General features: G+C 39.3%; 1 protein-coding gene across 2 annotated transcripts in view; it reads right to left on the reverse strand.

The window, feature by feature from the left end:
* Nucleotides 1–146: 146 nt before the first annotated feature.
* GSPT1 (G1 to S phase transition 1) overlaps nt 147–12,591 on the reverse strand; it is a 33,238-nt gene continuing 20,793 nt past the window's right edge. For both annotated transcript variants that reach the window (XM_042437565.1, XM_042437564.1), the window contains 7 exons: nt 12,153–12,293; nt 9,457–9,550; nt 8,642–8,722; nt 6,466–6,639; nt 6,159–6,248; nt 5,363–5,531; nt 147–1,824 (listed from right to left, as the gene is read on the reverse strand). In XM_042437565.1, coding sequence (XP_042293499.1) covers nt 1,772–1,824; nt 5,363–5,531; nt 6,159–6,248; nt 6,466–6,639; nt 8,642–8,722; nt 9,457–9,550; nt 12,153–12,293 — 802 coding nt within the window. In that variant the 3' untranslated portion in view covers nt 147–1,771. The remainder of the gene's footprint in view (nt 1,825–5,362; nt 5,532–6,158; nt 6,249–6,465; nt 6,640–8,641; nt 8,723–9,456; nt 9,551–12,152; nt 12,294–12,591) is intronic.

The raw sequence follows: 12,591 nt of genomic DNA on the forward strand, positions 1-12,591 counted from the left end.
ATTTAAGTATACACCATTAGCTAATCTTAGATTATTCTTTGAAAGAAGTTACATTAGTTTATTATAGAAGCAAATATCTGAATTATTAAGTTTTTATAAAAAAAGATATAACTTCCTAATTTCCAGAAAAATAAAAGCCAGAAATATGCAGACATAATAAAATTTATTTAATTTTTTCATGCATTACGGCAGCTACAAGTGTAGTCATATGAAACTGAAGGACAATCAACTTTGCTTTGTCCATACAATGTAGCCTTACGTGAAATGGATGGGAGTTCCATGATTACAAGTAAACAAAGAGGGGGCAAACATTTCAAATTTAGAAACAGTCACATGACTGCACCTTGGGGAAAGGGCACATTACTCTTTGAACATACAGTTGTAAAAGATATAATCAGAAAAGCATTTTGGACCATTTTGGGAACCAGCCTTCTATATGAAACTAATAGTGGAGATTGCCATTAAATACTTGAGCATCATTGCACATAAATCACTTTCTGCTTTCCCTCCAGTTTGTTTCACAATGGCACAGATCCCATGCGCCATCTATGCACAAATATATGCTTTGCTACCGTTCCTTTGAACTGCCAACCACAAATCCTGTAATTCACTTTGCCTCCCTCTAGCTCAGAATGCTTTCATGTGCAGAAATTTATAGCCTGCGTTTGTTACAAACCCAATTCTAATGAGAAAACCTTCAATATTAAATTGTATCAGTTCAGTGCGATGTTATCCAGCTGCTGTCAGCTGAACGCTGAATACAAACTACTTATGTAAGGCCCATCTGGCTCAATTCAAATCTCTTAAAGAAAAACGCACACAGATTCTCCAGTCTTTCAAATTAAAGACAAAATGAATTTTTATCATCATGAACTTGGATTATCAACTAATAGTTGAGCTCAGTTGAGACTGAATATTGTATACCAGTATTATTGACTGAGTTGTCAAGTAACATCCTAATATTTGTTGGCTAGAATTTGATAATGTACTCCAGAGCACAACAGGAAGACACCTTTGTGTCTCAACAATTATGTTAGGTTAATTTTGTGCATAGTGCTGCAACACGAATTAAATAGTTGCATGAGCATATTAAGATTTTTGAAAAACATCATAAGGAAATGGAAAAAGAAAGTTTCTTAAGTACAAATTTTGTCAAATTATCTAATTGTTTTATCATTAAACTTGGCTGGGGAGACAGCAAAGGATAGAGCTGGGTTTTAGGAAGGCCTAAGTAACTGAGGATTCAGATTACTTGGCGAGTTAAAAGCTAATCCAACAGGTGTTACATCTGGATAAAAACATTATTTAAAAGCAATTAAGATACCAAAAAGATTTCAAATTGAATAGTTTATTAACACGGTAATTGTCTTTATAACACGTGCACGCAGACTCGCACACTGAATGATCTGCCTTGAAAAATCTTTCAATATGCTGGGAGGGGAGAATTAACATAAATTCTATAGTTTGTTTTTTTTCCTCATAATTCTAGGCAAGTATGTCCACATCACTTATAAAGCTATTGCCAAATTTTTCCAAGGAAACAGAATTTAGGAGGTGGGAGGAACCTTAGAGGGAAATTCAATAGTGGCATAGCAGAGCTCTCAATATGAGAAAGCTGACACAATGTGGACCTTTGCTCTGAAAAGTTATCTTTACGAAATATAGGGAGAAAGTTATAAATGGGAAGAAAATAAGAAGGCGATGTGAAATAGGCTTCTGCAGAGTCATTTCCCCCCTCACAATATTTGTGCAGGTTTTGTCAACACAATGCTTAGTCCTTCTCTGGAACCAATTTCAGAACTTTTCCAATTGCAATGGTCTTACCTAAGGAAAATACAGAAAATACAGTCATTAGGAAATAAAGTTTATCATCTTCAAGGGTACACAAAGTATGTAAAAACTCCCGGAAAAGATATATCTACAAAGATGTCACACAACCTCATTCTGCACCCCGGTAAATTTCTTTTAGGGTAAATTCAAGTTTATGTGGAAGCCTTCCTTGGCAAACTGTTTGAATAGTTTACTCCCAATAAAATGGGAAAGAGATCTGCACATTTTCTTTTGTAATAGAGAATTTATACCAGACCTGAAGTCCGTTCGATTCCCATCTCAAATTATTCTAAATCTTTCTTCCCCCACCCTCCCTAAGTGGCAGACGACAACACCATCAACCTCAGCCACCAGGACAGACATCAATTTAGGAGGAGCTGCCTTAGGAGAATACTGGCGTTATTAGCATATTGTCAGAACTCCCCTGCATTCATATATTCATTGGTCATTTATATATTCATTTGGGGATGCTGTCAGAGGGATTATTAGTTTAGGGTTTTGTTTAGATATTATTTGATTAAGGACATAATAGGTTTGATATATATTGGTTAGTTAGAATGTACTAGAAGGGGATAGATAGATGGCTAGCTTCTGTGCTTGCTTATTAGGATTGGAATGTTACATTGTTAGGGAGTTACCCAGCCAGGCAGAGACTGCTCTTGTGTTGGGAGGCGTGAGTTAAACCTTAAGAGTTAATGCTACTACTTATAGGCTGTTATACGTAGTAATATGTTCCTGATGTTAATATATGTTGTTGTTATGCTTTATATGCTGCCATGTATGTTGGGTTGTGGGATGATGGGATATATAACAATTCTTACATATACTCATAGGTTGTTAAGGTTTTATGTTACTTAGTTTAGTAGAGAGGGATGTCTGGGTTTCAAGGCCACAGGTGCAAGGAGGAGATAACACTTGGTGAGAACTTAATTGTTTTGGGAACAGGCCGGAGAGCCCGGACGAGAGGACACTACGTCATCTGGGTGGAGATTCCTCACTGCGCGGGAAAGACTGATCCAATTAATTAACTTTATTGCTTAATGGGGGTGGGTCTGCTTGTGGGACTATATAACCCATCTGTAACTATGTATCTTCATTCCTGACAAAGAAGTCACTTCTGTTGCCTATACCTTTACCTTTCAATAAGCTGTTACTCTTTAGAAGCACAGCCTCTTGTTGTTTGGGGGTGGCAATTGGGAGCCTGACACATATTTTCTGGATGCTCATTGAAATTAATTATACTTATTTTCATGTGTCATGCCATGGCAATTAGCATATGTAGAATCTGACAGCTGAGGTTCAGTGCCTTCCTGCAAAGGCAGCATTTATAAAGCACTGAGATATATATTTTTTGTTTGAGGGTAATATTCCCTTTCTGAATAGAAATATAAAGATATTATTGTAGCTTTCAAATATTTGAGAATATTTCAGCTTCTTGACTCAATTCAGATGACTCATCTAATCATGAATTTTGTGCTGGAAAGATTCCTCAGTTCACACACACTTTTTGTCACAACTTTCCTTTTAGTTTCCTGGATAGTAGTAACCACATTGTGCTTCATGGCTAAAGCACACTGTGCACCAGGGCTTGGAGAATTCTGGTCATGCTGGCTAAGGGATTCTGTGAAGTACAGTCCCCAACATTCCAAGCTTTGGTGCATGCTACGATTAGTATGTGGCCCAAAAGACTGCTGGAACTGAGCCCCTAACAAATCTACCAGTGTCACTGCCATATCCTTGAGCCATACCTGCCAAAATATTCATTTCACTCAGGCTGGAAGAAACAATTGTGCAAGAGGAACAGCAACAGTTGTCATGGATTTTATCTAGTTATGGTAGCTTGGTGATTTAAGAGGCTTCAGTGATTCATTCAGGCACAGCAGATCTATTACAGCTCCTTCAAACTATATGTCTGATGAGCACAGCTCACCTCAAGCCCTACTTACACTGTATAAATACAGAAGGGGAATGTGTGGCTCTCCAAATATCAGAATGCAACCGCAATCACGCATCATGACTCGCTCACCTAGGGCTAACAGAACTGCAATTTAACATTTGTAGGGCCATGTATTCCCAACTCTGTGCTAATATCCAGATGGCTAATCTTACCCAGTACCTAGTGCTGCTCTACAAAGCAGGAGCATCTAAATGTGGGTCACAGTCAAAAGCTGACTACTAGATGCACTGGAACATGGGAAACCTAAGTTCACAGTGGATATGGGAACTGAGGCCCTCCAGATGATGTTGAATTGCAACTCCTATGACTATTCATCATTGTCTACTGCGGCTAGGGCTGCTGGGAGTCACAGTCTAAAAACAACTAAAAGTCCAGTTTCCACCCCGTTTCTTTAAAATGGCCGTATACATGTGGCATTATCACAGAATCAGAGTTAGAAGGGACCCCAAGGGCCATCCAATAAACAGTGAGAACATAAAAGGTTTAAGTTGGAGACATGCTTCACAGCTGTGCTCCCCACTTAATTCACGTTTCAAGACACTGAGTTAATGTAAGTTTAAACCATAAGAAAATGTTGTTCATCATGTTAGGTACCATGACACCTAACATAACAACCAGAATTGGTTGCCCATGACAACCAGAAACCCTTCCAAACTTAAAGAGAGCCCTGCAAGAAAGATAATGTCAGAAGGATTGGGTCACATAAGAAAAGACTGACAGAACTTTTCCTGCAAATTGAAGCAATAGAGGTATTATGCTTTAATCCAACATCAGCCAGGGCTTCTGACATGATATTCATGACATGAGAATAAGACACTCGGTGTTGGGGCATGCTTCCTTGTTGGTTATTGTTGATTCTCTTAGGTCTCAAGCAGGTCCTGCTGCACCTGAGGCCCTTTTAACTCCACCTTGACTCTCATTCCTTTTTTCACCTCAAGTTTCAGGAGCTGAAACTACAGATTAGATTCCAGGTCCAATAATAAAATAAATATGGAGGCTCCATTTGGGAAAGCTGTACAGTGGATCCTTGTTATATGCTGAGGTTTGGTTCCAAGATCCCCTGTGGATAACAAAATCTGTGGATGCTCAAGTCCCATTAAATATAATGACAGAGTAAAATGGTGTCTCTTATAAAAAATGGAAAATCAAGGTTTGATATTTGAAATTTATATTTTTTTGAACATTTTCAAACCGTGAATGCTTGAATACGTGTATAAAAAATCTGTGTATAAGAAGGGCCAACTGTCCTTTTTTTTCTGTGTGGCATGGCATTCCTGCCTCTTATGGTTAGTAGCTTGTTAGTCTCCCTTTTGTGTGATTCACAAAAACCACAAAGAGGAAGGGCAGGTTGCTTATCTGTATTTCCTTGTGTGAAAACACAGTATCCATCTCCCCCCTCTTTGTGTTCTGTCTTTTAAGTAAGAGCTCTAGAAGAGCTCTGAATGATGCACTGCACAGGCACAGATAACCCATTTATGTGATTTCACAGATGACCACTCCAAGAACTGTAGTTACAAGTAAGCAGCATGCCCATTTTATTCACAAGTGCAACAACTGGTTTTTAAATCCTCTTACCCTCATCTCTTAAGGTGAAGCGACCCATCTGAGGGAAATCTTTAAATGTTTCAAGGCAGATAGTTCCTGCCGTTCTTAAACGGGCAATGCATACTTGATCTTGTTTGACAAAACGAGGCCGGGTTTTGCTTTTCTCTCCTGATTTTTTGTCTACCAAACAGATTAAGGCCTGCAGAAGAAAGAGAAACATTATGAAATGAGAGCCAATATATAGATTTATACACTCATAGAGTTGGAACAGACCACAAGGACCATCCAGTTCAACCCCCTGCCATGATGTAATACACAATCAAACTCCTGATCATTCATACAACTCAAAATGCTGGTCATGACAAGGTTAGGTCCAGACTATTTGAAAGATCATTATTTCCCCATGTGAATGTGCCAGTACTTTAAGATCATCACGGGAAGGCATTTTCTTGGTCCTGCCACTATCACAGGCAGCTTCATGAAGACAAGGGTGGGCTGCTCCCACCCTCTGAAGTGCCCTTCTCCGGGAGGCTAAGCTGCACCCTTCCCTGCTTTCCTTTTGTTGGCAAGCAAGAACATTTTTATTTAAGGAAGATTTTAATGATTAAGGAGGGATGGTTTTTTAATATAGATGTATGTTTTATTTGTTTTTAATTTCTGCATTATTTTAAAATCAGTTTTATGGTGTTTTAATGGGATGATTTAAAACTGATTTTAAAACTTTTTGTAAATGTTTTAAATTTGTTGTTATGGAAGACACCATTTGAGTCCTGGACTAGAAGAAAGGCAGCATATCAATGAAGTAAATAAATACATAATTACTCACTGTGATCTCAACTTCTTCAATACATGTATGAATGTGCAGCACCGCATTATAACCAGGACAGATGATGGATTTGTGTTCAATTATCACTATCTGAAATCAGTAAGAACAGAGTAAGTCTACATGGATGCTCATCCACAGTACATAATTTGGGGAGGCTTGGGAGGGGTGACTACATGCTTTTCCCCACCTCTGGATTAAAATGTGTATCTCTGAACCCAATCCCATTGACCAAGGTGCTAAACTACTTCCATTTCAGTATCAGCATCATGAGTGAAAGTGAAAGATGGAACATTTTCTACAAGCGTACCTGAGCATCAAAAGTGCGCCCTGAATGACACAGGTTATTAATATCACAGAGTATAAATCCTGGTAGGATCTCCTCTTCTTCAATTCCCTTCAGTCGGATCTTCAGGTTTTCACCTGGAGCTACAGCATCAGTTTCTACATCATCAGAAAGGATTCCAAGGACTTCAACATTGTGCTTAAGGAAAAATTAGGGATTTATTAGACATGAAATGTTCACTAAGACCTGAAACAGATGGGCCTATGAAAGAAGCAACTGTAAGACCATAGCTGAAGAGACCTTTACTGGTCTTTCCACCATAGATAATTTTCGGTCACCTTCTCATCTTCTCTTTAAAGTAAGACCTTAGAGTAAGTGAAACTGCATTAGATGGATTACATAGCTCCATTACAGTCTATGTTCAGGCCTGGTTACAGAACAGAAACAGCCCCTGTGGATAACCTATGTCAAGAACTAGAGGGGGACTGTATCTCTATTAGTTATGTTGAATTTCTTAGTAGCATTCGATACCATAAATCATGCTATACTTCTGGGCTGTATAACTGGGCTGATATGGGACTTACAGGCACTGTGTTTTGTTGCAGTGGTTCCATTCCTTTCTGCTGAACGTTCCCAAGAAGATGGAGCTGGGAGACTCTTGTTCATCCTCTAGGCCATTAACTCAGTCTCAGTATTCCCACTATGCTTCTAACATGAAGCCAACGGCAAAAGTGATTCAGAATTTTGGGGTCAGATATCATCAGTACGATGAAGATACTCAACCCTATCTCTTTTTCTTAGATTGTACGCCATGGGCAGGTTTACTTTATTTTATTGTTTGTATGTACAGTGCTGTGTAAATCCACAGCGCTATATAAATAAAGCATAATAATAATAATGTTTTACAATTGATGCTAAGGAGACTGGGCAACTACTAAAGTTTTTGATGTTTTATATATAATCTTAGCAGAAGGAGGGAGGATTAAGGGGATTAAGAAATATTTTATCATTGTTTGTGAATTTGTTATATTGGATTGTTGTTACCTGCCTAGATCCTCGAAAGAGAGAGGTGGGATATAAATAAATATTTTATTATTATTTATTATTATTAGTTGCCCAGCCATTTTTCAATTTACTACTTTCTTTTTTTTAGTAATGGATAATGATCCACTTTGCTTTCCCATAAAACATATAAAGCAAATCAAAGCAGGTTTAAAAAATGTTTCATATTCTTACAAACAAACAGAATACCATACATACTCATGTATAAGTCAAAAAATTTCTTCCAAAACATTGACCCCCCCAAAACTGGGTTCAAATGGACTGGCATGCCTGATGTCATCGTGCTGCTGGAGGGCGCTTAGTGTGCCCTATTTGCAGCACGAGAAGGAGCTCCGAAACGCAGCTCCTTCTGGGAGGGCGCCTCGTTCTCGTGACAACTAGATTACTGCGGGAATGAAGCCAGGGAGAAAGCCTGTCGGGTTGTCCATGGCGCATGAAGCCCCATAGACACCTTTCCAGGCCACGGGCCTGAAAAGGTGCCAGGTTGGAGCCGCAGGGGCTGCCAGTGAGGCTGCCCTGCCTCCAACCCGGCAAGAAAAGGGGCAGCTGTGGACCGCCTCTTTTCTGCTGTCTGTACCCTGCCTAAGTTCTGCATCATCTTATACACCAAACCCAGAAAATGAACTGAGGAAAGGGCAAGTGCATGCTTGTCAGTAAGGAAACTAATCAAACTGATGCAATTTGTTGTGTGGGAAGGTATGTGTGCTACTCAGAAGAACTGTTGTTTTGAGGGTTTCGCCTCCACATCCCTGAGAGCACCCATTCATTTTCTCCTAATAAGTCAATGGTTGCTATTTTCACTTTTTGGGGGGTGGGGGCGAGGAGAAAGTAGCTTTTCCATGTATAGCCAAAACCTGCTTTTTGGCCAGTGTTGTCAAAGTACTCCCACCAAAATGGAAATCCCTGCCAGTTAGGACTAGCATCTTTTTTAGTTACTATAAAAAGCAGCAACAAAATTCTGAGGAGCTCTTCTCACCAAAATGAACCTGCTTGTGTGCCTGCTTCTATACACTAGAGTCTAAGCATTTTGGATGTATAAAAGGTACATTAACCAGAGAACAGTGATTTCCAAGCCAGGAGTTATTTTGCAGGCTTAACAGTAAGGATTTAAACAGTTTGAGAGGAAAACATGCCTTACCTTATTTGGCATCATCACAAGTTGCTGTCCTTTGCAAATAGAGCCTGATTCCAGCTTTCCCAGAACCACCGTGCCCATATCCTTCATTAAAAGAAGCACAGTTTAAAACACATGTTGAAAAATAACTTAGCTTACTTCACAAGAGATAAGAATAACAGACTGCTTACCCATAACTGTTATTCTTCCCCTAGTCATCTTTGTCCTTACGCAGTGGGTCTAGTAGTGCCTGCAGAATGTTCTAAAGCTAAGTAGCCTTGGCAGAATCCCCACCCTACCCTCACTACTCAGCATGCTCCACCCCACCAAATCTAATCTCTCCTCAGTTTTATGGTCTGCCAACAGTATAGCAATGGACCTGAAATCAAGGAGGAAGGGTTGGGTGAGGGCACAGATGAGCACCTGAAGAACCAGTTAGAGGTAAGTAACCTGTTCTTCTTTATGGCCTCTGTGCTTCACACAAATGGATGATTAACCATCTAACATCCAGCAGCAGGTCAGATCATGCTAAAAAAGCTTTTTTCTAAAACCCAACACCCTCCCCACCATTCAGTATCATGTGTATGTAAAAATCCTCCCAAAACATCCCAAAAAAGATAGCTCTTGAAGGAGGCCTTCAAGAGTGGCAAATTGTTCAAAATTTCCCAAAGCTCACAAATGTTCCAAAAAACCAAGTCACAACTAGAATTGATTGTGCTTTTTGGCTAAAAATGAGGCATGGCCTGCTGCAGGGAAGAAAAATGGTTGGCCCCCAGTGCAGTTGCCACCTGTTTTAGAGTAACTGGGCAATACTGTTAAGGTAGTTGTGATGGGTGTACCTTATATTTATCGACAATTGGCAGCCTTATTGGTCCATCAACTGATCTGTTGAAGTTTGGCAGGTTATCCAGATATGGAATAAATGGAAGCCCACTGAAAAAAAGGGAAAGGGAATTAGTTTGGCGTAAAAGTCTATGGTACAGCTTTGTCTTCTTTAAGATATAACTTCCATATGTAATGGTGCTAGGATAGTGCTAACGTCTGTTCAGTTTAATCTTTTATAAGATAAATAGCAATAACAAGTACATTTTATAAGATAAATAGCAACAGCAAGCACTTATGCACTCCCTAAGTGGTTTACAATGTGTAAGCTAATTGTCCTCAACAAGCTGATTATTCATTTTAGCAACCTCGGAAGGATGCAAGCCCGAGTCGAGCTTGAGCCCTTGGCTGGTACTGAACTCGCAAACTTGCTGTTTGTGAATGAGTGGTTGCAGTACAGGCATTTAATCATTGCGCCACCAGGGCTACACCTGCTTCACACTTGTACAGTATTATTAAAACACAGTAAAAGCACAGGGTTGTCACCAATGGTACAGTTTTCCTAGTGCAAAGCTTCCACCACTTATGAAAGCTTCATTTTAATACTTATGTCAAACTCATAATACTTGAGTCCACTTGGATAAGCTCTTAGAAAAATACTTTCACAACTCATTATGACTTCATTACAGTTGATTAAGGGAAGGGAAAGTGTGCCCTGACGATGATGGTTAATCACAGAATCATAGAGCTGCAAGAGGACTGACATGGTTGCTCCTGTTGTTTCTTATCATCTCTGATAAGGGAGAAAGTGTCAGATCGATTCTGTAGCACCAAACCCACAGAATGATCCCTGGTCCTTCTACTTCTAAATGTCACATTCCTCTGTCTATCTCATGTGTATGTGAAACTGACCACCTCCTCAGAGACATCTCCTCTCTAATATGCAGCAGGCCTCAGGTTGCTGGACCTGATCTTCAAAAAAGGGCAACCAACTTGCACTTGCTTCAGGTGTAGCTAGCCATTTTTGAAACTCAAAACATGATGAAAATGCCCTCAAACCCCTACAAGCATTTGGAAGCCACTTTTTTCTTTTGGTTTTGTTGCTGTTTGTTGAATCATAGAGTTGGAAGAGACCACAAGGGCCATCCAGTCCAACCCCCTGCCATGCAGGAAGAAACAATCAGTATCTGGTTTTTTTGTGTTTCAGGAACAGATATATGACTCTCCAAGGTCTCCTGGGGGCAAATATGGCACCCTAGCCTGCCACAGGACCACCCTGTGCTAGAGTATGTCTATGTTCTGCTAACAGTCGTGCAAATGTTATTGGAAAAAGAACAAGAAAACACCTACTGTAGCAGAGGGCAATTGCCAAGGTATTTAGAGTCTCTTTGGTCCCTCAGGGGACCTTAGAGGGCCAAACACCCCTGCTGCCTACTCCATCCCTGAAATTTCCTTTCTTCACTTTTGTAAATTGGGAGTATATCTCTTAATGTTGAAAAGAGCATAAAGAGGCAATTTAGCCATATTCTTGGGCTCGTCTAAACTGTTTAAGACATAGGAGAGGTTTTTTTTTTTAACTTTCAGTTCACTTACTGTTTAAAGAATGCTTTTCCTGGGCCTAAAATAACACTGGAACCTAGGATGTGACAGATTTCCATGATATAAATACATACTATTGAGGCTTAACATTAACTAGGATCAAGACTGCAGCAAATCGGTATGTTCCAGACAAAATTTACAAAAGGACTATGAACAGTAGGGCTTACTTATTGAGGGGTTCCTCACTTTTAAAAAAAGAAATCAGCTCAAAATTGTGGTGACTTTAACCACCAGCAACAGTTCTCTCTGTCCAACAATGTATTGGCAGCCACTAACATCTTAGAAATGGTCTAATGCTGAAATCCAAAAGGAAACTGACTATTTCCTTTGCACTGACATGGAACTGCATATCCATGTGACTATTCTGTGGCTCAGGCTAAAGTTTTGAAGCTCAGAATGTTTTTTCTTTACTTTGGAGATAAACAATTTAGCAAGGTTTTAACAAAGGTATGACAGGCTCCCTATTATCCACATTTAGGTACAGTACCTAATTGAAATGTTAATTCAGTTGTGGTGTACCAAAGTATGCAACTGTTTTGTGCTGCTATGAGCTTTCAATTACAGTTGGCTCTCCACATTTGCAGCTTTGACTTTTGCGGATTTGATTATTCATGGATTTGATTAACATACTCACTCTAGGAATCTCTATGTCCTCCAACACAACTATGCCATACTGGAGGATCTAGAAATTCCTGAGCAAACAATTTTCTGGGCATCTGTAGGTTCTCCAGTGCAATTCTGTGGTCAGCTACTGCTGGATGTTGGCCACAGAGTAGCACTGGTGGACGAAGATTCCTAAATAAGTATTATTTCAGGTTAAAAAAAAAGAGTGTTTTTACTTTGATTCATAGAATTATGGAGTTAGAAGAGACCACAAGGGCCATCCAGTCCAACCCCCTGCCATGCAGGAACTCTCCTATAGAAGTATTTTTCAGGTTAAAAATGTGTTTTTTACTTGCGTGTTTTTTTCACTTGCACGGAGGTCTTGTGCCCCTATCCCCAGAGAATGCGGAGGGCCCACTGTATATTTTAATTAGTTAAAATATAAATGTGATTTTATTGGATTTTATAATATGCATCATACAGAAAAGCAGGGAATAAATCAAATACGTACGTATACCAAGGACAGAAGTCTGATTGCTCCTTGAGGTTTGCTCCAGTTAGTCCTGAGCAGGGCATGAAGTGAATATCTTTTTTGGGATTGAAGCCAACTTTCTTCAAGAATGGCACAAGTTTCTCTTTACACTCTTCATACCTGGAAAAAAAATTTTAAAAGGAGGTTTTTTGGTTTTTTTTGAAAAACACAAGTTTTAAATGACTTACGAACCAGGCCAGAAATGCTGGGGTGGAATGGTGAGTCAGGAATTGAGTAAGAATATCACCATCAGTTTCTCTTTTGTAATAAAATCTTTGTTTTGAAATAACTTTTGTTTTTATTGTCTGTTTTTAACGATATTGTACACTGCTTTGATCGTAGGAAAAGCGGTTAACAAATAAACAATTATTATTGTTGTTGTTGTTGTTGTTATTATTATTAACTTTGTTTTGAGTAA

Source organism: Sceloporus undulatus, chromosome 8, assembly GCF_019175285.1.
Source record: "Sceloporus undulatus isolate JIND9_A2432 ecotype Alabama chromosome 8, SceUnd_v1.1, whole genome shotgun sequence".
Taxonomy (NCBI): Eukaryota; Metazoa; Chordata; class Lepidosauria; order Squamata; family Phrynosomatidae; genus Sceloporus; species Sceloporus undulatus.